Genomic DNA, 22,817 nt, shown 5'->3' with positions numbered 1-22,817 from the left:
TTTCAGAACAGCTAGGGTTACACAGAGAAAACTTGTCTCAAACAAAACAAAACAAAATTTAAAGTGGAAAATTTTAGTTTATGGATTAGCATTGGGGTTAAAAAAGCTTGTTTATGCCAAGTGGTTGGGTAGCATGTGCCATTAATTCCAGCACTCCAGAGGTAGAGGCAGGCAGATCTCCGAGTTCTGGGAGGCTCCACTAATTTACAGAGCAAGACAGCCAAGGCTAACACAGAGAAAGCCTGCTTTGGGAGTGGGGGGTGGGGAAGAGACACACCAAAAATCAAGGTATGGGACAATGTCTCAGTTACTAACGAGCTGCCAGTGCAAATATATGGGCTGAGTTCAGACCCCCACCACCTACGTTTTGAAAAAGCGCTTGTGTCTTTTTTTTTCCTTTCTTATTTTATTTTTCGAGACAAGGTTTCTCTGTGCAGCCCTGTCTGCCCTGGAACTCTCTCTTCGAATGGGACCATAACTCAGATCCGATTGCAATTCCTGGAATTTAAGGCATGGACCATCACGGCTTTGTATCTTCCTACATTAGTAAGGTTTATTTAATACATTTCTGTCCACACACATTTCCAGATCATTTTATATTCATTTTGGCTTATACCGTTAGCTGCAATGCTGAGACTTAGTTTCCTAGACTATATACCACATATTCCTATTACATTTTTGATTTATTTATTATTATTATTTTGTTATTGTTTTTCTTCTTTCTTTCTTTCCTTTTTTTTTTTTTTTTTTTAAATGAGGAATGTATTTTTCTTTGAGTGGATTTCTGGCTTCATTCCCAGAAAACAGAGATTAGATGTTGCCTAGCAACCTCCACTTAAGTTGGAATTCCCTTCTTTCCCAGCGAAAACAACTACCTCGCTACCAAGTCCTAGGCATCTTTACAATGTTGCCTAGCAACGTCATTTCCGATGATGTGATTGGACCACTCTCTCTCTCATCGGTTCCGGGTCAGAAAGAGCAGAATTTATTAACTTAATCTCTGTGTGAGACCACAACGGCTGGGTACGCGTTGCCTAGCAACCGGGTTCCAGACCCTCCCTTTAGCCCGGAGTCGGAAACTAGATTTCGACTCCAAGATGGTGGCCGGATGTGCCGTTTTTCGATTTATTTCATGCTTGATGTTGTGCACAAAAGTTTGCTCGATTTGGAGAGGCCCTTAAAGGAGCTCGTTGTGCCTATTCTGAGAGTTTCATGTTGTTGGTATGCGCCAGGGTAGAGATAAGACCACAGCGCCCAGGATGCCCCGCACAAACATGGCCGTATCAGCATCAGCATCAGCTGCCAGACGTCCGGCGGGGGTGCGCGCACCGCGCAAGCGCACTTCTGTTCGTCCCGGGACGGCGACGGCAGCGGCGGCACTGGCGGTGGCGGCGCGGGGCATGGTCCCCGGATCCGAAGGCCCGGCCCGGGCCGGGGGCCTGGTCGCCGATGTGGTGTTTGTGATCGAAGGGACAGCAAACCTGGGTCCGTACTTCGAGGAGCTCCGCAAGCACTACCTGCTGCCGGCCATAGAGTGAGTAAGACCCCACGTCGTCTCCCGCCGCCCTATCCTAAAGCTGGTGCCGACCTCGCCTTTCCTCCGTCTTTGCAGGTACTTCAACGGGGGACCACCTGCAGAGACGGACTTTGGGGGAGACGTGAGTGTGTGGCCCAGTCACGGGGAGGAAGCCGGTAGACCCCTATGTCTGAGGGAGGAAAGATGGGGGGGTCTTTAGTCTTGGGCTTGAGGGAAGAGGGACTCACAGTTTATTTCTGAAATGATCTGAAGTTGGGAGGTCCTGTTCCTTGCCAAAGATCTCAGTTTTAAAGTTCTTTTGTCCTGTCTTCCCAGTATGGTGGAACCCAGTACAGCCTTGTGGTGTTCAACACAGTGGACTGCGCGCCAGAGTCCTATGTACAATGTCATGCTCCTACCAGCAGTGCCTATGAGTTTGTCACCTGGCTCGATGGCATCAAGTGAGCTTTGCCTGCGTCTGTGGCAGGATGGGGGGACCCCAGGAAAGACTGTGGGCATGGTGGCCTGTGATTGAATAGTGCCTGGTGCTCATCGGAACTCCGTGGGTCCCCACAGTCTGTGTCGGAGTATGCCATACCACCAGCTTCCTCTTCTTTCTTCCTCTCTCCTTGTCTGTCTACTCCGGAGGAGTCTGCAGGATGGGTCTGGGCCTTGAGGGTTCCTTATGTGGGTTGGGTCATAGTTTATAGTGTAGCTGAGGCTAGGCTTGAATTTCTGATCCAACTGCTTCTGCTTTCTGGTTGCTGGGATTACAGACGCCTGCCACCATTGCCAACTTTTGGAGCCAGGCAGCCTGGAGTAGAGTCATGGCTCCTTCCCAGACAACTCTCTGACTGCTGGGTCCCAGGGTCCTCTGTGCTGCCCGTTCCTTTCTGAAAGGGAGAGATCTGTTAGCTCTTGTATTTGTCCTTTATGCTCTTGGATGTCTGTTGCTGTAACCCGCCCCCACCCCAGTTTAAGGATTTCAGACTGAACAGTTGCTCCTTGTGAAGCCATCTGTATGTCAGGAACTCAGGAGGATAAGTGGGGCCATGTGTGTTTGGTCTGGTCTCACAGGGCTGTGGTCATCCATTCCCTGGCATGCCTGAAAGGGCCACAGGCAGGCTGGCCTGCTCTGTGGCTGAGGTCAGATCATTAGTTCCTTCCCTCTGTTTGCCATCATGCCCTGGCACATGGCAGATCGATGCCTAGACTGGCAGCTGGCTCTGCCCAGAGTGAATGAGTGAACCCAGAGGCCAGAGAGGAAGCCACCAGGCTTTTTGATAACCAAGTGACACCCATCACTTTTGTCACCACTTGTTTGGTAGGTGAGTCTGTCCTGTTTTAGACAAGAATAGGTGACTAGTGGGATCCCTGGGGACAGACCACCAGAGCCTTGTAGGGTGCTGGTGCCCGGCACACAGTCAGCGGAGTGCGAGTGCCTGCTGTTACTGCTGGTCCTGGTCCTGTTCTTGGTTTGCAGGGTAACAGTGTAGACTGGTGGGTGCTGGAAGGGTCACTGATGCTAATCCCTATGTGATTCCACTGGCTGGTTGTGGTCAAGGTTCATTAGCGGTGCTGATCTAGTTCCTGCTGGTTCTTCCTGTTTGATGAAGCAGGTGTGTGTGGAATGTCTGCTTGTCTGCTGTGTTCCAGGTGTGTGTCTGTGTGTGACATGTGGTAGGTGGCATGGAAAGCTGGCCCGTGCACTGCCCCTCACCCCCAGAAGGTGTTAGGATCAGGGTTAATGTAAAGCATGCCTTCCCATTCTTGACACTTTGCACTCAAGTTTTTAAAACAGATTTTTTTTTTTAAATTTAATGTGTATGAGGTTTTGCCTGTGTGCATGTGTGTATGACACTTGTGCCTGGTGCCCTTGGAGACCAAGAGAGACTATCAGATCTTCTGGAACTGGAGTTAAACAGTGTCAGCTGCAATGCAGGTGCTGGGACCCCCAACCTGGATCTTCTGGAAGAGCAGCAAATGCTCTGAACACTGGTCCATTTCTAGACCCCCAGTCCAGTTTAAAAAAACCTGACGGTGTCTTGTCAGATTTTCCAGGCTAGCCACACAGTCCTTTCCATCCTCCTGCCTCGGTCTTATCCGTGTTAGGTTTTCTTGTCTAAGCTGCTATACCTAGCTTGGATTACACAATTTTTTTTTTTTTTTTTTTGAAATTTATTTCTTTTATGTATATGAGTACATTGCAGTTGTCAGACACACCAGAAGAGGGCATCAGATCCCATTACAGATGGTCACGAGCCATCATGTGGTGGCTGGGAATTGGACTCAGGAACTCTGGAAGAGCAGTCAGTGCTCCTAACCGCTGAGTTATCTCTCCGGCCCAGATTATACAAATCTTTTATTTTTTTAAAGATTTTTATGTGCGTTGGTTCTTTTGTCTTAGTTTTGTTTTGTTTCTCTGACAGGGTTTCTCTGTGTAGCCCTGGCTGTCCTGGAACTCACTCTGTAGACCAGGCTGTCCTCGAACTCAGAAATCTGCCTGCCTCTGCCTCCCAAGTGCTGGGATCAAAGGCGTGCGCCACCACTGCCTGGCTTGATTTTTTTTTTTTTTAAACTTTTTATTGATTCTTAGTGACTTTTTGTTTTGGTTTGTTTTGTTTTGTTTTTGGAGACAGGGTTTCTCTGTGTAGTCCTGGCTGTCCTGGAACTCACTCTCTAGACCAGGTTGGCCTTGAACTCAGAAATCCGCCTGCCTCTGCCTCCCAAGTGCTGGGATCAAAGGCGTGCGCCACCACTGCCTGGCTTGATTTTTTTTTTTTTTTTTAACTTTTTATCGATTGTTAGTGACTTTAATACATGCATTGAATACACTCACCTCTGTGTCCCCTCATATCCACCCTCAACACTTGCAACCTCCCTTCCAAAATAAAAAAACAGTGTCTTGATGTTTTTGTCTGCATGTATGTCTGTGTGAGGGCACCAGATTCTGTAACTGGAGTTACAGACAGTTCTCAGTTGCTCTCTTAACCGCTGAGCCATCTCTCTAGATCAGAAGTAGCTAATTCTTTGTTGGAAGGCCTGTCCTGGGTGTTGAGCCACATCCTGACCCTTGGAGAATGTCTTAACAGCCTTTACCTGCTGGCTGCCCGTGGCACCCCTAGAAAGTTTTCTTCAGGCATTGTCGGCTGGTTTTGTTGAGAACTACTGGACTAGATAGAGGATCCCCCATTTGGAGTTCTGTGAAGCCCCAGGGTCCTCATTGCTGTACATCCGGGTTGATGCCAGTCAGCTCCGTTCTTGTTGGCTGGTACATCTCCTGGGCACATTTCCGTGTGCGGAACCTTCTGTGACTTTTCTTATCAGCCAGTTGTGCTCTGCTTCTGTGACCTAAGGCTTCAGGAGATCCTAGCCATGTGAATCATGAGTGAGAGCTATGGGGGAAAGCTTCAGCCAGACTTCCATGGTGCCGACTGTGGGAAGAGCAGCCCCTTCCTTAGGGGAAAGGCTGGACAGGGCACTGTGGCTCCCACTTCTGCACTTAGAATCCTGGTAAACACGAGTGCCCCCATTTTGGCGGCCTCTGCTGCTACTTGGCATTTTAGCATCATTTAGCTCTCCTAGGACTGCTGTGATGATCAGGGCCTGTGACCCATGTCCAAGATGTTCTGGGCAGGGCAGGATTGGGAGTGACAGTGGCCAGGCTTGTCCCTGCTTGAGAAATCTCACCTGCTGTTGAGACTGGGCAGGGCGTGCAGGACAGTTAAGACATGGCTGTGCTGCTGAGAAGTCGGCTGCTCATGTTATGTCTCCTTCCTGCCAGGAGCCAGTCTCCACAGCTGGTAACCTTGAGTCAGAAAGAACAGGGTGTCTGTCCTACCATTCCTCAGCTGCCAGTTCATTTACTCACTCACCAAGGTGTGTGGCACAGATGCTGAGTGGTCATGAGGTACAGGCACTGTCCTCGCTCCTGTGGAGCTGCTGGTCACACTCACCGTGACAGGGCCTCTGGGCAGGGTACAAAGGCAGCTGAATCACCAGGGTGCTCTTTTAAATGTGTGTGTGTGTGTGTGTGTATGTGTATGTGTGTGTGTGTGTGTACACTACCTATAGGAGTTGGCTCTGATTTAACGCTGTGGGTTCTAGTGTTATCTGGCCCGGCAGCCCTGATTTTATCTTGTTGTGCTGGGAAGCTCAGTGTGTTATGCATGCGTGCATTGGGTGGCTAAGCAGCCACTTTGCATTGAGCTGCAGGCTGGAGAACCAACCAGGCTGGCTCCAAACCCCTTTGCCTCTCCAGTACAGGCTGTGCCCCCACCTAGGTTTTTTGTTGTTGTTGTTGTTTTTAAATTTAAGTTTATGGTTGTTTTGCTTGTGTGTGTGCCCATGTACTACACATGTACCTGGCCTCAGAGACACTGTTATCTCTGACTTGTACATCAGATTCTCTGGATCTGGAGATAATGATGGCTGTGAACTGCTGTGTGGTAATGGAACCTGGGTTCTCTAGAAGAGTAGCTGGTACTCTTAACTGCTGAGCCATGTGTAGACCCAGCAACCAGAGTTTGAGTTGGTGGTAGGCTTCCTGGAGGAGGGCATGCTGGGCACGTGTCAGGGTAGATCAGTTGGATTTTGACCTAGTCCAAAATGCAGTAGCTTTGGGGGAATCTGGGCAGAGATAGGTGCATCAGCTCCTCTGCAAACCTGCCAGGCAGAGGACAGGAGCAGGAGGGTAGGCCCAGCTAAAGGCTTTGCTGGCTGGACAGTCATTTCATTCATTTACCAATTATTTCTACCATACATCTCTTATGGGCCAGACAGGTGCGCCATTCTGGGGACAAGAAATGAGAGGGCCCACACCCTGTCCCTGCCTATGTGAGAAATGGGGGGCAGACATGAGACTGTCACAATTTAGCAGTTTAGGGCTATGGCAGCTACACAAGGCAGCCCAGAGGTTGTGGTAGCATCAGTTGTGCTGGAATAGAGGTCTTTTCCAGGACGCCATGCAGAGGACACGTGTGGGTTCCTAGGCTGCCATGGACAAGTACCAGGAACCATGTTTGAAACAGTATTGCGGCTGTAAATCCAAGGTCACAGTGCTGGCCGAGTGGGAAGGGCCTGAAACTCTGGGGAAAGGCTCCTCCCTGATCTCTCCAGCTGCAAGTGGCCCTGGAGCTCTGTGGCTTGGCCTTCCTGTGGCCTATCCACATTTGCTGGCCACCTTCCCCTTTCTCATAGAGTGTCTGCAGGTTTGGATCCTGTAGTTCCCTTCTGTCCCTTCTGTCTCTTCCATTACCTGTGTAGAGAGCCTGTTTCTAGGATGGTAACACCGGGCTCCCGTGCTTCCCCTTGGCACTATGGAGGAAGCAGGAGTCTCATGATAGTGCTTCTCCTAGCACTAGGAGATTGAGGCAGGAGGATTGCCAGCCTGTGTCTAAAAGAGGCTGGAGAGATGGCTCAGTAGTTAACACTCGCTGCTTTTCCAGAGGTCCCAGGTTTGGGTTTTGTTGTTGTTTCTTTGTTTGTTTTTTGAGACAGGGTTTCTCTGTATAGCCATGACTGTCCTGGAACTCACTCTGTAGACCAGGCTGGCCTTGAACTCAGAAATCCACCTGCCTCTGCCTCCCAAGTGCATGTGCCACCACTGCCTGGCGAGGACCCAGGTTTGATTTCAGGCACTCACATGGAGACTCACAATCACTTGTCACTCCAGTTTCTGGGAATCTGATTCCTTTTCCTGGTCTTTAAGAGGACAAGGCACGTGTGTGGTGTACACACATACACCTTTAGGCAAAACGCCATATACATAAAATACAAAGAAAATCTAGTGGCATACACTTTAATCCCAGCGCTTGAGAGGCAAAAGCAAGCAGAGATCTTTGAGTTAAAGGTCAGCCAGGTTTACACAGTGAGTCCTAAGACAGCCCAGGCTATATAGTAAATGATATCTTGACAAAACAAAAGAAAAAGAGAGGAAAAAAAAAAAAATGAAGCAAGCCAGTGAGGCAGATGGCCCATTCAGGAGGGGCTGTCAGGATGGACCTGGGAGCACAGAGGCCTTGCTCAGGCTCCTGGCTCCTGCTCGCTCTTGATGTCCTCCCTTCTTAGCGTCTCTCCTGCCTGGTGCTCACTTATCACCAAGTAAAACTCTCAGGATAGTGTCCTGTCAGAGGGGTCAGGATGAGTGCTGGCTGGCTGCCCATGTGGGGTCTGCACTGGGTCTAACTGGCTGCCCCTCTCACAGGTTCATGGGCGGTGGCGGCGAGAGCTGCAGTCTCATTGCCGAGGGGCTGAGCACTGCTCTGCAGCTGTTTGATGACTTCAAGAAGATGCGGGAACAGATGTGAGTGCCTGCTCCTGGGAAGTCCTCCTCCATCCTCACCCTGGAGGGTCAGGAAGCGGGTCCCTGTGTAGGCCAGGGCAGGCCAGTCCCTGACCAGACACTAGGTGGGAACCTCCCTCCTATGTCCCTTGCCCAGTAGATGAGTTAAAGTTGTCACTAAATCTGAGAGCCTCAGTGTTGTCAGCTGTAAATGATCTCAGAGGGTGAGGACATGACATTCAGTTGCCACTACCTTGGAGTACCTGCTATACCATGACTTTGTCCCTGTCAGTGGCCAGACCCACCGAGTCTGTCTCCTCATCTGCAACTCGCCCCCGTACCTACTGCCTGCTGTGGAGAGCACCACGTACTCAGGCTGTACAACGGAGAGCCTGGTGCAGAAGATAGGAGAGGTGAGGTAGAGTGTTGAGCAGGAGGCCTGCACCCCTGTGTGAGGGAGGGAGGTGGGCCCACACCCGGATCCTAGGAAGCAGGCTGGGGTCTGAAAACCCAAGGCAGAAAACAGCCAAAATCTCTGTGCTTACTTTTGACTGTCCATACTCAGAATTCTGGGTAAACTAAGGCCAGGTTTTACTTTCCAACAGTGTGATGTCCCACCATCAGCAGTGGAGGAGGCTAGCTCCGACACGTTCATGGAGCAGCAGCAGTGGAGGAGGCTAGCTCCGACACGTTCATGGAGCAGCAGCAGTGGAGGAGGCTAGCTCCGACACATTCATGGAGCAGCAGCAGTGGAGGAGGCTAGCTCCGACACGTTCATGGGGGCCCATTATTGCTTTTTGCCTTCTGCAGCGTGGTATCCACTTCTCCATCGTTTCTCCGAGAAAGCTGCCAGCCCTTCGGCTTCTGTTTGAAAAGGCGGCTCCTCCTGCCCTACTGGAGACTTTGCAGCCACCAGCAGTTGTCAGCCAGGACCCCAGGCACATGGTGCTTGTGCGTGGGCTCGTGCTGCCTGGTGAGGCCTGGGTACCATTCACGGAAGGGGGGCTTTTCTTTTGGTACTCTCTTAACATGGATTTTTGGATATTCCTTTTTCTACCCCCAACTTCTCTTGGGCCTCGGTTGTCTCTCCTGTGCTCAGTTGGTGGCAGCTCAGCCCCAGGCCCTCTGCAGCCCAAGCAAGCAGTCCCCCTGCCACCAGCTCCAACTTCAGCTGCCACACTCTCAGCAGCACCCCCGCAGGCTCTGCCCCCTGTCCCTCCACAGTACCAGGTATGGATGTAGTTAGGGGTCAGCTCCTGGGTCCTTGTGGAGCCATGGCCTCATGGGAGGACCTCATGAGACATTGGGGCCAGGGAATGGCCCCTGTGGGGATGGAGTCAAAGCCCCTGGGTTGTCAGAGCCATGTAGTTTGCTTCATGGAGGCAGAAGTACATAGTTCCAGGACTACATGGTCTTCTCTCCTGTGACAGGTCCCTGGGAACCTAAGTGCTGCTCAGGTGGCTGCGCAGAATGCTGTGGAGGCTGCCAAGAGCCAGAAGGCCGGGCTGGGCCCACGCTGTGAGTCCTGGAGCTGGCAAAGGGGGCAGGGCTTCCCTGGCTTTCTGACCCTGTTCCCACTCACATGTGTCTCTCCTGCAGTCTCACCCATCAACCCTCTCCAGCAAGCTGCTCCAGGAGTGGGCCCCCCCTTCAGCCAGGCCCCAGCTCCTCCATTAGCTCCTGGCCCCCCTGGAGCTCCCAAGCCACCTCCTGCCTCACAGCCTAGCCTGGTCTCCACTGTGGCCCCTGCACAGCCTGGGGCCCCGTCTATGGTAGGTGCCCTCGTTGCACTCAGCCTCACGCCACTGCTGTGCACTCACTGCAGGTCAAAGGAGGCGTGTAGCCAGCTGCAAGGGGCGGGGCCTGAGCACCACAGGGAGGCTTGTAGCTGTGGTGTGCAGCTCTGGGGCAGGGCTGTGGATTCTGAACTGTTCTGAGGAACCCAGGTATCCTGTAATTTTGGGAGTCTGGTTCCTCATGCTTGGCATGGATAGTCCCAGGCATGGTTAGTGGTCATGGAGGTGTGAAGGATGGGACCTTTGTCCTGCCCCTTTAAGGTGTCCACTCCCTGACAGAGCATGGTCTTTTCATTGCTGTCTGTCTTCAGCAGGCAGGCACTGTGGCCCCAGGTGGGGTCAGTGGTCCTTCACCAGCCCAGCTTGGAGGTCCTGCACTTGGTGGGCAACAGTCAGTATCCAACAAGCTCCTAGCCTGGAGTGGTGTCCTCGAGTGGCAAGAGGTGAGTGGTTGAGACCTTGCTGGGAGTGTGGAGGGTGGGGCCTCCCAGAGTACTTAGGATGTGCAGCTGGGTGGTCCAGAGGAAGTCTAGGGTGTGTGGCCCAGGTCTCAAGTTGGAGTTTAAGAATTGTGTTGAAGCCAGGCATGGTAGCATGTGCCTTCAATCTCAGTACTGGGGAGGCAGAGGCAGGTGGATTTGAGTTCCAGGCCAGCCTAGTCTAGACAGTGAGTTCTAGGATGGCCAGTGCTACACAGACAGACCCTGTTTAAACAAACAAGCAAACAAACAAACAAAAAATTATATTGGTTATTGCCTACTAGGTGCAGGCCTCCATCCCCAGTCAATCAACCAATCTCTCTCGCCTGCCTCCCTCCCTCTCCCCCTCTCCTCTCTCTCTCTCTCTCTCTCTCTCTCTCTCTCTCTCTCTCTCTCTCTCTCTCTCTCTCTCACACACACACACACACACACACACACACACACACACACACACACACAGAGCCAAAACCAGAATTTGGGCTATCAACAGGGTTCTGAATATTGGGCCCTAGAGGATAGTGACTATAAGATTTGGGGCCCAGAAGAGGGACCCAAAGTTTATGGGATTAGGGCACCTGAGCGTGGGGTTGCTGGGAAGGTGGGGGGAGTTGTGGGGTTGCAGGCCTTGGCTGACTCACCCTTTTTCTTTCAGAAACCCAAGCCTGCATCTGTGGATGCCAACACCAAGCTGACGAGGTCTCTGCCTTGCCAGGTCTACGTGAACCATGGAGAAAACCTGTAGGTATTTGTCAGGGTGGGGCAGGCTCAGCCTGACCTCCCTGACTCTCCTCTCCCTGTGTTGCCTTCCAGGAAGACTGAGCAGTGGCCCCAGAAACTCATCATGCAGCTTATCCCTCAGCAGCTGCTGGTGAGTCCTGCCAGGCCAAGGCCTGCCTGCTTCTCACACCGTACTCCCCACAGGATGCTTTTCCTCCGTGTGTTGCCCCATGTAATGCCTGTATGTTTGCAGACCACCCTGGGCCCGCTCTTCCGGAACTCGAGAATGGTTCAGTTTCACTTCACCAACAAGGACCTGGAGTCCCTCAAAGGCCTCTACCGCATCATGGGCAATGGCTTTGTGAGTGTGGGGGCATTAGCTCCTGTTCCCTTTTCTCCCAACTTGGTCAGGACCCTGCGTACCTAGGCCCCAGGGGCTGCTGATACTGCACCCTGTGCCTTATTTGTGACACTGCAGGTGGAACCTGGTCCTTGTTTAAAACTACAGGTGTCCTAGGGCCTGCTAAGTCCCTGTTCCGTGGTGCTAGCTTCTTGTTGTTGTTGTTGATTTGAGACAAGTCTTGCTGTGGAGTAATACCTCCATGGATGTAGACATGTGCAGTCAAGCCTGGCTTCTCTGGCCTCTTGTTCTCTGTTGGATAGGGCCTGTCCTCATGACTCATCTGAACTGTCATAGAGGCATCTTCCTGAATCATCTCACCTTCCTGGGTGCCAGTTGGGTGAAATTTGTGTCTGGGGAAGACACAAGTGCCTGTGCAGATGGGGTTAGCACAGTGACTTCTGTGGCTGCCTTTTCTCAGGCAGAGGATACTGTCAGTCATTGGCCTCATGGCCCTTTCACCTCTGCGAGCATTGTTGTCTGCTGTCCTCTCTTTTGTGTGTGTGGGTCAAGCATTTGGGAATTCTGCTGGGGCTGTTAGAAAGAAGCTGAGCTGGGCCCAGAGCCCTCGGTGCTGTGGCCCATCAGTGCAGATGCTGAATTCTGAGTCAGTGTTCCAGTAGTGTAGCAGAACTGTTTTTGCTGTAGAACAGGACGAAGCAGGGAGCTCGGAGACATTGTGCCTAGACCTCCTGTAGGTACGAGATCATTACCTCACCTTCTGGGTATCCTTTAAGCACGTGGAAGAGGCAATGGCTGGGACCTCCTTCTTTAGGAAATGATAATGTCCACAACTTCTGACCAGGCCTCCAGGGTTGGGTCACTAGGCTGCACCCCTTGTAGGGGAGGGCATTCACCAGCACGCTAGCTCTGGTGGCACTGCCCTATTCTGTACTGGACAGTGAGAGGAGAGGGTGTGTGTTGATGAGCAGCTTCAGGGAACCCAGGTCCTGAGAAGTAAACCCAGGTAGCCAAAGCCAGTTCCCCGAGTGTCTGAGGGGGCACTCTGACCCCCAAAATGGCTATCTTATAATGTTGCTGTTCCCTGCTTCATTTTGACACTGTAGCAGAGAGATATAGCCACCTTTAAGGGTCTAACTGCATCTTTCTGGCATCCTCCCCATCAGAGCCAATATGATCTGGGGAGATGATCCAGCGCTGTGCATTAGTGAGACAAGGAGGTGGGGGCGCTCAGTCAGGGTCGCCATGGGCTTCTGATATGGCCGCTGTCTTTCCCTCTCCTCAGTTGTCAGCAGGTGCTTTGATCTGGCTATGCCCTTTGAATGCCCAGTTCATTGCCTGTTACTCTCAGTTTTTGTTTCTGGGGTAGATGCCAAGCAGACCTGCCCTCCTTGGCATTGTGCAGTGAGACTCCTTACCTCTTGCCCACAGGGCTTGTAGAGTGTTATAAAATGAGGAGGGCTGTCCTGGGGCCTCTGGCAGGCAGGTTCTGAAGAGTCTCTGTCCACAGGCGGGCTGCGTGCACTTCCCACATACAGCCCCATGTGAGGTGCGTGTGCTCATGCTCCTGTACTCATCTAAGAAGAAGATCTTCATGGGCCTCATCCCCTACGACCAGAGCGGCTTTGTCAATGGCATCCGTCAGGTCATCACCAACCACAAGCAGGTCCAGCAGCAGAAGTTGGAGCAGCAGCGCGGGGTGAGTGTGGAGCCCGGCCAGCTCGTCACCATGGCCTGCTGTCTCCAGGCATCTCACCTGAGTCCCATGTTCCCTGTGTCCTAGCAGAGCAGCTCTAGTCCCTTTCAATGTCCACCTCAAATCCCTGACACAGGGCCCACCTTACAGCCAGGCAGGGTGTGATGTACGTCCTAGATGGTGTGCCCCCAGAAAACGGCACCCTGCATCTGCACACCAGGTCTTCCCAACAGGATCAGTCACCTTCCCTCATCTGACCAGTCCTCTCTGTCCCCGTGCAGATGGGGGCACAGCAGGCACCTCCAGGCCTGGGCCCCATTCTGGAGGAGCAAGCGAGGCCCCCGCAGAATCTAGTGAGGACTGGGGTGGGGACTATTGGGGTTGGGGATGGAGGTGGGTGGACTTGGGACAGCCACTCTACTGTCCTTCCTCATGCTTCTGTTCCCCAGCTACAGCTCCGTGCACCTCAGCCTCAGGGTGCTGTGGGAGCTTCTGCGGCTACAGGGCAGCCCCAGCCCCAGGGTACTACCCAGGCCCCCACAGGAGCACCCCAAGGTCCTCCTGGAGCAGCCCCTGGCCCACCTCCTTCTGGACCTATCCTACGGCCTCAGAACCCTGGGGCCAACCCCCAGCTGCGGAGCCTTCTCCTTAACCCAGCACCGGTGAGAGTTGGGATTAAAGCAGCAGGGATTACAGGTTCTGACCCAGTGTCTCTGGGAGGAAGTGGTAGACTGGACAAGGCTCCCAGGGCGGAGGATCTTCCTAGAGTTTAGACTGGGTCCTCTGAGTCATTCTTTGTCTTCCTCAGCCCCAGACTGGGGTACCCCCACCCCAGGCCTCCCTACATCACCTACAGCCTCCAGGGGCTCCTGCATTGTTGCCACCACATCAGAGCCTGGGGCAGCCCCAGCTGGGGCCGCAACTCCTGCACCCTCCGCCTGCCCAGTCTTGGCCCACACAGCTTCCCCAGCGGGCGTCACTGCCAGGTAAGGGTGCTCCAGGGGAGGGCAGGGGTCTAGAGTGGGAGTCCCTGAAGCCACTGGTAAGGACCCTATTACCAAAGGGCCTCCCATAGCTCAAGGGGACTTGACGGGTCATTGGGAAGTTCAGCCATAGGAGCAAGGCCTGAGTGGGTGACAATGTCCCACAATCATTATCTTCTGTTCTGGGGTGCTGGAAGATGTTTTAGGATTAGTGAAGCTACACGTGTGGGGGAAGGGCCTCCCGAAGGGTCAGAGGAAAGTGTCTGCGTCCAGTTGGGCTTAGAAGGACCTCTGGTGTTCCCTGGAGCTTCCTAGAAACCTTACTGCCTTGGGTTCCCAGAGGAAGTGGAATGAGAGGCCCAGGGTCCTCAATGACCCCAGGGACCACTGGGAGATGCAGTCCCTTCCCACTGCCCCCCAGGTCAGATGCTGCTGAGCGGGGGTCCCCGGGGCCCGGTCCCCCAGCCGGGCCTGCAGCCCAGCGTCATGGAGGACGACATCCTCATGGATCTCATCTGAACCCAACACCCAATAAAGTTCCTTTTAACAATGCCCGGCTCCCGTCACTGACGCCCTTAGGGCTGTCTTTGCTCTCGCCTTGCAGACTCCCCAAGGCCCCGGCTGGGTGATGCTGGGCCCTGGGATGAGTTGGAGGCAGCATGGTATGCCTGGTTCTGGGAGACTTGGAGGCAGGTGGGTAGGTCGTGTACAGCTCATGTGCACTAAGGGGTGACAGCGCCCAGAATGCCTCTGACCCAGCCAGGGTTCCGAGGAGCCTGGAAGGAGAAGCAGTAATTGGGAGCCAGAAGGGACCTAGGTGCAGATAGCCAGTTACAGCAGAGGGACATGCAGGGCCAGGAGGTGGATGCTCCTGGAACATGAGCATTTCAGGAAGGAGCCGGAGCTGGAGAGTCCAGACTGGGAAACTGGAGCTTTGTCCTGGGGATGCAGGACTGCATAGACTGCCAACGGGGCAGGTATCAGGAAGGTGTGATGGTTTGTAGGAGCAGGGCAAGCAAGAGGCAAGGTCATGGGAGTGTCTTGGTGACACATGCCACACCAGGAAATCAGGATGTCCCCATGGGAGTGTGCGCTGTGCTTGAAGCCATAGCAGTCAAGGTTTCACAAAGAGCAGGCCCTGGGTTCAGTTGCAGGTGTGGATAAGTTGGGTAGCTTCTGTCTTGCAGGGTGCCCTCAGGCTTGTGTGCAGGTGTTTTCCCCTGGAGATGGAGTGAGATGTTTGTCATACAGGCACATGTTGCCCTGAATGTGGTCTGTGCCTGGACCACCACTGCCTAGGTATGGGACACAGGTTAATGTGCAGGTGACCCAGGAATCCTAGGAGAGAGGCTGCAGTCTAGTGGCCCATGGGTTTTGTTTGGCCTTCCCTGTGTTAGCTGTAAAGCTCCAGTGAAGCTCACCCAGTGCAGTCCTGCTCCTCTTGATGTGTCAGAGGCTGACACTGGGCCCACCCTTCTGCCTGGCAGTAGTAGCCCCATCAGTGGGGCTCATGCTCTTGGGTTCGCCACAGTCCCCACCACTCTCTCTTGCTCTTCCACGGTGAGGCAGGGGTCCTGCCTCAGTCACGGGGCTGGCACCATGGTGGTTCTGTGGTAGCATTCAGAGAAAAGTGAAATCTTTCTTGTACCCATGTCTCCTTCAAAAGTGGCCAAACGAAAGAGAGAAGGAGAGGGCCGCGTGTTTCGAGAAAAATGGGAGCGAGACTATTTCTTTGTGGAAGTGAAGAGCATGCCTACGTGCTTAATATGCAAAAAAAAACGTGTCAGTGCTGAAAGAGTACAACCTGAAGCGTCACTATGAGTCCCAGCACAGTAAGAGCTACGATCAGTACACAGCGCAGAGCCGCGACACACTCCTGCAGGAACTGAAAAGGGCCCTCAGAGCCAGCGAGGCGCTGGAGAGCCAGGAATAGCCATGCAGTGCAGTGGAAAGAACTCCCGTGTTCTGAAGAACTGTCATCAAGGCTGCCCTGTGCGTCTGACAAGCTTTTGCAGGCTGAAGCACACAGGCGACAGAGGCCTTACAGATCCAGTTGCCTGATCCACAGCTGTGGCCTTTTGGTGGCTGCACAGAAACTGAGCACATGGTTAGCTTTATTTATTTGTGGTGGTGGTGGTGGTGATCTCCATGCAACCAAGGCAGTCTGTGAGGTGGCACCAAGCCAGCCCCTGACTTTGCAGTGACTTGCTCCTGTGCGTGCAAACACAGAATTCATAAGCACAACTACAGTCCCATCAGGCTGTCCCATACTGTGATCACAGGCGGCACTGTTTGCAAGGGCCCAGGTCAGGTCCTAGTCTCAGTAACCAGAAATTGAGATGCTCAAAGAAACACCATGACGCCTTGACTCTGGCATTCCTGTACTTGAACTGAGCCAATTGCCTGAGACCAGGACATGCAGGAAATCTGAACCAGCATGTTTGGTTCATTTCAATTCGTGCAGAGCCGTGCCCTGGTTCCCTTGAGGTCAGTTAGAAGCCTTTGGATGAAGCTCCCATCCTGTGAACACGGAATCTGTCTTAGAAGGGACATTTGCGCAGCTCCTGAATGTATGAGTGGTGTGGTCCTGGCAGATGCAGTGTTCCATTGGAGGAGCCGTAGGACTGCTTTGCTGCAGCTGGTTTCTGGAAATGAGAGGCGGCCAGGACCAGTCACCCACACTGTGAGACCCAAGACCAAGTCCCCCCGAGGGCCATACTCTACTTGAACCTGAGCTAACACTGACTAGCTCGTCCTTACGATGATGTGAATGCAGACCCCGGTCCAAGTTGCAATGCAACAGGGTGCTTGCAATTCTGCAAGATGGTGAGGTTCCTTTGCCTCTGCCCAGCAGTGTCCTGAGTGTCTGACTGCCCACACTTGTGACAGTCACTGTTTTCCGTTACATACCTAAATCAAAAACTCCGTTTTAAGGCTTAAGGTTGAAATTTCACCTGCCGTCTTTCTGTCCCAGCCGATGCCAGCACTGACATCTGGGTGTAGAAGGACAGGTGTCAACCTTCCGCTCAAAAGGCACAAGAGAATTACAAGAAAGAAATTTTAATAACTAAATATTTCTATTTTTCAATTTGTATTTTTTCAATTTTGAATTTAAAGTATGAACTCAAGTATCCTACGTGTTTGTGTTGTATTCCGTGCGTTCACCATAGCTCAGTAAAGATCCACCTTGATTATCTTTCTGGCCGTGGGCTTTCCTTCCCCCTGACTAATCCACCCACTTGTGTGACAGCCTGGCCCTGCTCGCTGGTTCACTTCTGCCCCTGCCCTGGGGCCTGGCTGGGAGGCCCCTCCCCTGGGTGAGTCTCAGAAAGTAAAAGAGGAGTAGGGGACCCAGGTGCAGCTGAAGACATGAAGGCAAGGTGGTATTGTGGCCATGCAGACAATGTGTGCCCGTGGCTCTGAGACGTGGGGTGCTAGGGACTGTGGCGAACCTGGAGAGTGCGTGCCCCACCTGGTGGCCTTCAAACCAAAACCACCACACACACTGAGGACCAAACAAAATCTGCTGTGGGTCTCATGAGGCCATTAGGCCACCATTTTTCGACCTCTGGAAGAAGGAGACTCCAGAACCAAGACACAGCTCCATGAAGACCCATATGTGAGGGGTAGGCAGGGAGGGGGAGCTGGTTGAAGCAGGCAGGTTTTCTGAAGATAAATTAAGTCATCAATAGGAGGAAAGACGGTATTTTGTATGTAGACCAGGCAGAAGTTCTAGGGAAATGTGGATTTGTCCTCAAATCAAGTGAAGCATGGTTGTGGTGGGCTGGAGAAAGGCCCGGGCTGTTCAGAGTGGGTGCTGCTCTTGTGGGGGCTCCAGTCCAGTTCCCAGAGCCCGCGTCATGGGCCTTACAAACACTCGTAACTTCAGTTCCAGGAGGAATAGCCTCCTCTGGCCTCCCAAGGACACCTGCACACATGCATACACACAAAAAGAATGCTTGAGGCACAGACTTGGCCTCCCAGCTGCTCCCCAGTCTGGCCTCCCAGGGTCACCTTCCCATGTGTCAGCATTCCCTGCCCCAGAACTCTATAAAGGTTGTAGCACCCCACATAGGAGAACAAGGGATTGTGGTCCCTGACCGAAACACACTTTTTTTGGTTTTGTTTTGGTTTGTTTTTTGTTTTTCGAGACAGGGTTTCTCTGTGTAGCCCTGGCTGTCCTGCAACTCACTCTGTAGACCAGGCTAGCCTCAAACTCAGAAATCCACCTGCCTCTGCCTCCCAGGTGCTGGGATTAAAGGCATGCGCCACCACTGCCCAGCCGAAACACACTCTTAAAGCAAACTGATGTCAGACTTCACAACACAAACCAGTTTCTTCCAGCTGGCAGCCAGCCTGGGAAGGGGACCTGGTAGAGCCTTGCAATTGCTTGGTTTGTTTGGAAGTGGTCTCATTCTGTATGTAGACGAGGCTGACCTTGAACTCAGACCTCTACCTACTTTGCCTCCTTGACTTTCCAACAGGCCAGATGTAGTGGCATACATCCTGGTGTTTGCGAGGCAGAGGCAGGCAGATCTCTGAGTTTGAGGCCTGCCTGATCTACAGAGCGAGTTCCAAGACAGCCAGGGATACAGAGAAACTCTGACTTGAAAACATAAAAATATGAAGGCATGTTGGATCCCTGGTGCTGTTCTAATTCCTGTATCAGGCAGATTAAGGCAAGACCAGTCTACATAGTTTCAGGCCATCCAAGAAGACCCTGGAGAGAGAGAGAGAGAGAGAGAGAGAGAGAGAGAGAGAGAGAGAGAGAGAGAGAGAGAGAGAGAGAGAGAGAGAGAGAGAGAGAGAGGTAGGTTTGTTTTAACACCAAGTCTCTAAAACATGTTTTTCTTTCACCTGGTTCAGTCTTGAGTTGCATAAAGTGCCGATAAAATTCTTAAAAAAAAAAAAAAAAAAAAAAAAAAAGTCAAAGTGATAGCCTCACCAGATAGTGGTGGAAAATGTTTTTAATCCCAGTATTCAGGAGACAAAGGCAGGCAGATCTATGTGAGTTTGAAGCCAGCCTGGTCTGCATAGTAAGGGCTACACAGGATAGTCAGGGCTACACAGAGAAAGCCTGTCTTGGGGGTGGGGAAGGAGGGCAGAAAAAAAACCAAAACCAAAAAAAGTGATGGCTTCTTCCCTCAGTTTCTTTTACCCAAACAACCAGTCAGGTCTCAGGTTAGGGGTGTAGAGCCGCTGTCTATGATCCCGCTTGAGGAGCTGAAGGCATGGTTGTGTAGTTTGAACTGTCTGTACAAGGTCTCAGCTTCTGTCTCCAGGGGACCCACATCAAGATAGGGAAGTGGGTAACAACTGTCAAGTTTATGGCTCTAGAGGTGTTTTTTGGAGGTATTATTTGCTAGTTACTGGTTTGTTTTGTTTTTTGAGAAAGGAGACAGGGTTTCTCTGTGTAGCCCTAGCTATCCTGGAATTCGATCTGTAGACTAGGCTGGTCTCAAACTCAGAGATACACCTGTTTTATTTATATATATATAAAAATAAAATATATGTGTGTGTGTGTGTATATATATACACACACACATATATGTATATATATATGTATATATATATACACACACATGCACTATATATAGTATGTGTGTATATATACATATATGTACACACCATATATATATAGTATGTATACACACATACATATATAATACTGATGCTGACCAGGCACCCGCTCTCCCTCCAGTGGAGCCAGGTGTCTAGGGCATATCTATAGAAGGCCAGCTTTGCTCTCGTTCCCAGAATCTGGGGTAGGCTGTAGAGATGGTGACCCTTTCTCAGATTAGCAGGTGCATCTCCTCCATGAAGGTGTGTGTAAGGCATGATTCAAAGACACCTAGCCCACGGGGGCTTTGGAAGGGACAGAGGCATGGCCAGACGCAGCATGTGACTCCTGTTACTGTCAGCTCTTAAGTAGAAGGCCATTAAGCTGAGACTGAGGGTGGAGTCTTTTGTTTACCATCATCTGTGCCTTTTTTGCCTGTGTGCCAAGATGCATGTGGAGGTCATAGGGGCTCCAGGGGACCCAACTCGGTTCTTCAGTCCTGGCAGCCAACATCTTTACCAGCTGGGCCATCCAGCCAGCCCCCCTTTAAGAGTTTAATGAGAAGTCAGGGTTTCATGCTGAATAAAGGGAACCGTGCTGGTCACAGGGATGCTGGCTTGTAATTACATTCCGGAGGATGAGATCTTGTCTTAAAGGAACAAAAGAATGAGACTCATGAGGACCTGTCTTCCTAGGTCTCTGGGTTTTTGTTTTTGTTTTTTGTTTTTGTTTTTTGTTTTTTGTTTTTTTTTTTGTTTTTTGTTTTTTTTTTTTTTTTGTTTTTTTTTTTTTTTTTTTTTTTGGTTTTTTCGAGACAGGGTTTCTCTGTGTAGCCCTGGCTGTCCTGGAACTCACTCTGTAGACCAGGCTAGCCTCAAACTCAGAAATCCGCCTGCCCCTGCCTCCCAAGCGCTAGGACTAAAGGCGTGCGCCACCACTGCCAGGCCCGTCTCTGGGTTTTGATTAGAACAGTGAGGCTGGTTAGGAATCCCGAGGGCTGGAGCAGGGACACTGAGGAGCTCCAGGCCAGGCTTTTCTCTTCAGTGCTGCTGTTGAGGGGTGCTCACAACACAGGTTAATGACAGAGCCTTGGGGTACCTTCTTAACATCTGGTGGGGTCTTTAAATCCCTATTGGTCACCGGGCCTTAATCCAGGATGTACTCGGGTGAGGGCTGCCTGTCTTTGCTCCTTGTTCCTCATGGCCATGGTCGTACCGACAGAGTGACCGAGTTCATGTTTACACGTAACACACTTCTCTGTGATGGTATTTACTCCTGTACAATTTCCATGGCAAGACCCCTTTTTCTTTTCTTTTTTTTTTTTTTTTTTTTAGAGACAGGGTTTCTCTGTATAGCCCTGGCTGTCCTGTACTCACTCTGTAGACCAGGCTGGCCTCAAACTCAGACATCCGCCTGCCTCTGCCTCCCAAGTGCTGGGATTAAAGGCTTGCGCCACCACCGCCCGGCACCCCTTTTTCTTTTGAGGCAGTCTAATGTAGTTTAGACTGGCCTTGAAACTCTATGTAGCAGTTCATGACCTTGAACTAATCTTCCTGCCTCCATTCTCGGGTGCTGGGATTAGAAGCCTGCTCACATTAAACCAAGGGCTCCTTGCAAGCCAGTTAAGCACTCTGCCATCTGATTTCCATAACATAAACTGGGCAGTGGTGGCACACGCCTTTAATCCCAGCGCTTGGGAGGCAGAGTGAGTTCCAGGACAGCCAAGGCTACACAGAGAAACCTTGTCTCAAAAAAAAAAACAACAAACAAACAAACCTAGTTTTATATTAGTGTTTAAAAAAATTCCAAAATTGTAACTACACCATCACACCTGGTTTTCCCTTTTACTTATTTTGAATGTTTCCTTTATGTTGTGGATGTTTTGCCTGTATGTATGTCTCTATGTGCTTGGTGCCTGTAGAGGCCAAAAGAGGGCATCTGATCCCCTGGAACTGGAATCATACATATTTGTGAAGCTGCCATGTGGGTACTGGGAATCCAACTTGGATCCTCTGGAAGAACAGTAAGTGTTCTTAATTGCTGAGCTGTCTCTCCAGAATCTCCCTTTTTTGAGACAGTCTCAAATGTGTAGCTCTGGCTGTCCACAAACTTGAAACGATTATAAAATCGATAGTGGGTCTGGAAGGTGGTGGTATATGCTTTTAATTCTAGACCTTGGGAAGCAGGGGCCAGTGGATCTCTGTGAGTTCGAGGCCAGCCTGGTCTACAGAGCAAGTTCTAGGATAGCCAGAACTAGACAAACAAACCCTGTCATGAAAACAAAAAAAACGTGCTTGTCTTTCACCTTTTATCTCCATCACCCTCCAAAATCCTTTGGGCTTAGCTTCAGTTGGTGTAACTGTAGCCACTGCTGCCACCAGCTCCATCTGCAGCCAGTCATTCTGCTCTGCTAGTCAGCCTTGGGCTTTGCCTGGATTCGTTACTGTTGTTGCTGTTGAGACACACTTGTGTCTTGTGTCAGGCTGGCTTCAGTCTCACTCAGCTGCTGGGGATGACCTTGAACTCCTGACCTTCTCCCTCACCTCTAATTAATGCCGCATGCCACTACTCCTAGATTCTCCAGTCTCTATATTATTATTATTATTTATTAATTTTGAGGCAAGGCCATCATCAATCAGGTTTTGAGCTCACTTTGAAGTGCTAGACGACTCTGAATTATCTGTGTGCACATGTGCCACAGGACTTGTGTGGGCTCAGGGAGCACTTTGTAAGGGTCGGTTTGCTCCTGCCACCACGTGGTTTAGGGAGATTGAACCCAGGCTGTCTGGCTTGATGGCAGACAAGGACCTGTACCAGTTGAGCCCTCTTGCTGCTCACCTCCCAGTTTATCTTTATCAATTATAAAACGTAAGATTAAAAAAAACCAAACCAAACAGCAGCTTACTGCCCAGGACATCCGCTCCAGTTGACAGGCATCATAGCTTGTGGTGTGCTGCCAGGGTCCTGATATAATTTGTTCAAAGGAGTGTATGCATCAGCCAGGAAGAACACAGTAGAGTACAAATAGGTTTCCTAGTTTAAAAGAAGGCAGGAGAGAACTTCTAGTATCCAAGGGGCTATAAATTCAAACCTCAGTACCCTATATATAGCTCGAGCCAAGTGTAGTAGTGCCCACCCAAATAAAAGTGAAGACGGGGCTCAGGAGTTCGAGGTCAGCCTGGGGATATAAGCTAGCATTTGAGTAGACACAATGCCACTTATATTGAGCTCAGGTATTCCAAGGCTGGATAATATCACAGGTGAAAAACTGAAGCAGGAAACCACTGCACAGTCCTTTCCGATCAAGAACGTGATCTGGAAGAGACAACTGGTGGAAGGCGCAAGGGACAGTGGGCAGACCCTGGACAAATGGGCTTGCAGTTACGCCTGGCCTCTAGGTCACGCCCAGGCCGCGAGAGGCCCGCT

The 22,817-nt window shown here is 51.4% G+C and overlaps 1 protein-coding gene across 6 annotated transcripts; it reads left to right on the top strand.

Moving 5' to 3' along the window:
* Positions 1 to 1,336: 1,336 nt before the first annotated feature.
* Med25 (mediator complex subunit 25) lies at positions 1,337 to 21,380 on the top strand. 6 transcript variants are annotated; one of them, XM_076933473.1, is made up of 18 exons: positions 1,337 to 1,534; positions 1,613 to 1,658; positions 1,853 to 1,977; positions 7,722 to 7,820; positions 8,092 to 8,212; positions 8,610 to 8,772; positions 8,899 to 9,029; positions 9,230 to 9,317; positions 9,399 to 9,571; positions 9,907 to 10,038; positions 10,727 to 10,812; positions 10,885 to 10,942; positions 11,045 to 11,152; positions 12,663 to 12,851; positions 13,130 to 13,201; positions 13,298 to 13,510; positions 13,657 to 13,834; positions 21,313 to 21,380. In XM_076933473.1, the coding sequence occupies exons 1-18, from the start codon at positions 1,401 to 1,403 to the stop codon at positions 21,363 to 21,365; spliced, it is 2,169 nt and encodes a 722-aa protein (XP_076789588.1). In that variant the 5' UTR covers positions 1,337 to 1,400; the 3' UTR covers positions 21,366 to 21,380. The 6 variants fall into 6 exon arrangements, with proteins under 6 accessions (XP_076789588.1, XP_076789582.1, XP_076789587.1 ...); XM_076933467.1 differs by lacking the exon at positions 21,313 to 21,380 and adding an exon at positions 15,498 to 15,802; XM_076933472.1 differs by lacking the exon at positions 21,313 to 21,380 and adding an exon at positions 14,253 to 14,381 and having other exon boundaries at positions 9,910 to 10,038.
* Positions 21,381 to 22,817: the final 1,437 nt, after the last annotated feature.

Source organism: Arvicanthis niloticus, chromosome 1, assembly GCF_011762505.2.
Source record: "Arvicanthis niloticus isolate mArvNil1 chromosome 1, mArvNil1.pat.X, whole genome shotgun sequence".
Taxonomy (NCBI): domain Eukaryota; kingdom Metazoa; phylum Chordata; class Mammalia; order Rodentia; family Muridae; genus Arvicanthis; species Arvicanthis niloticus.
The sequence above is the reverse complement of the archived record's forward strand: the minus strand, read 5'-3'. Positions and strand labels throughout refer to the sequence as shown.

Bases quoted from the DNA above. Each gene is read 5' to 3' on its own strand.
- Med25 (XM_076933467.1), top strand. From the start codon at position 1,401: ATGGTCCCCGGATCCGAAGGCCCGGCCCGGGCCGGGGGCCTGGTCGCC. The intron at 7,821-8,091 runs GTGAGTGCCTGC...TGTCCCTGTCAG, and splicing joins AAGAAGATGCGGGAACAGAT to TGGCCAGACCCACCGAGTCT. The intron at 10,039-10,726 runs GTGAGTGGTTGA...TTTTTCTTTCAG, and splicing joins GTGTCCTCGAGTGGCAAGAG to AAACCCAAGCCTGCATCTGT.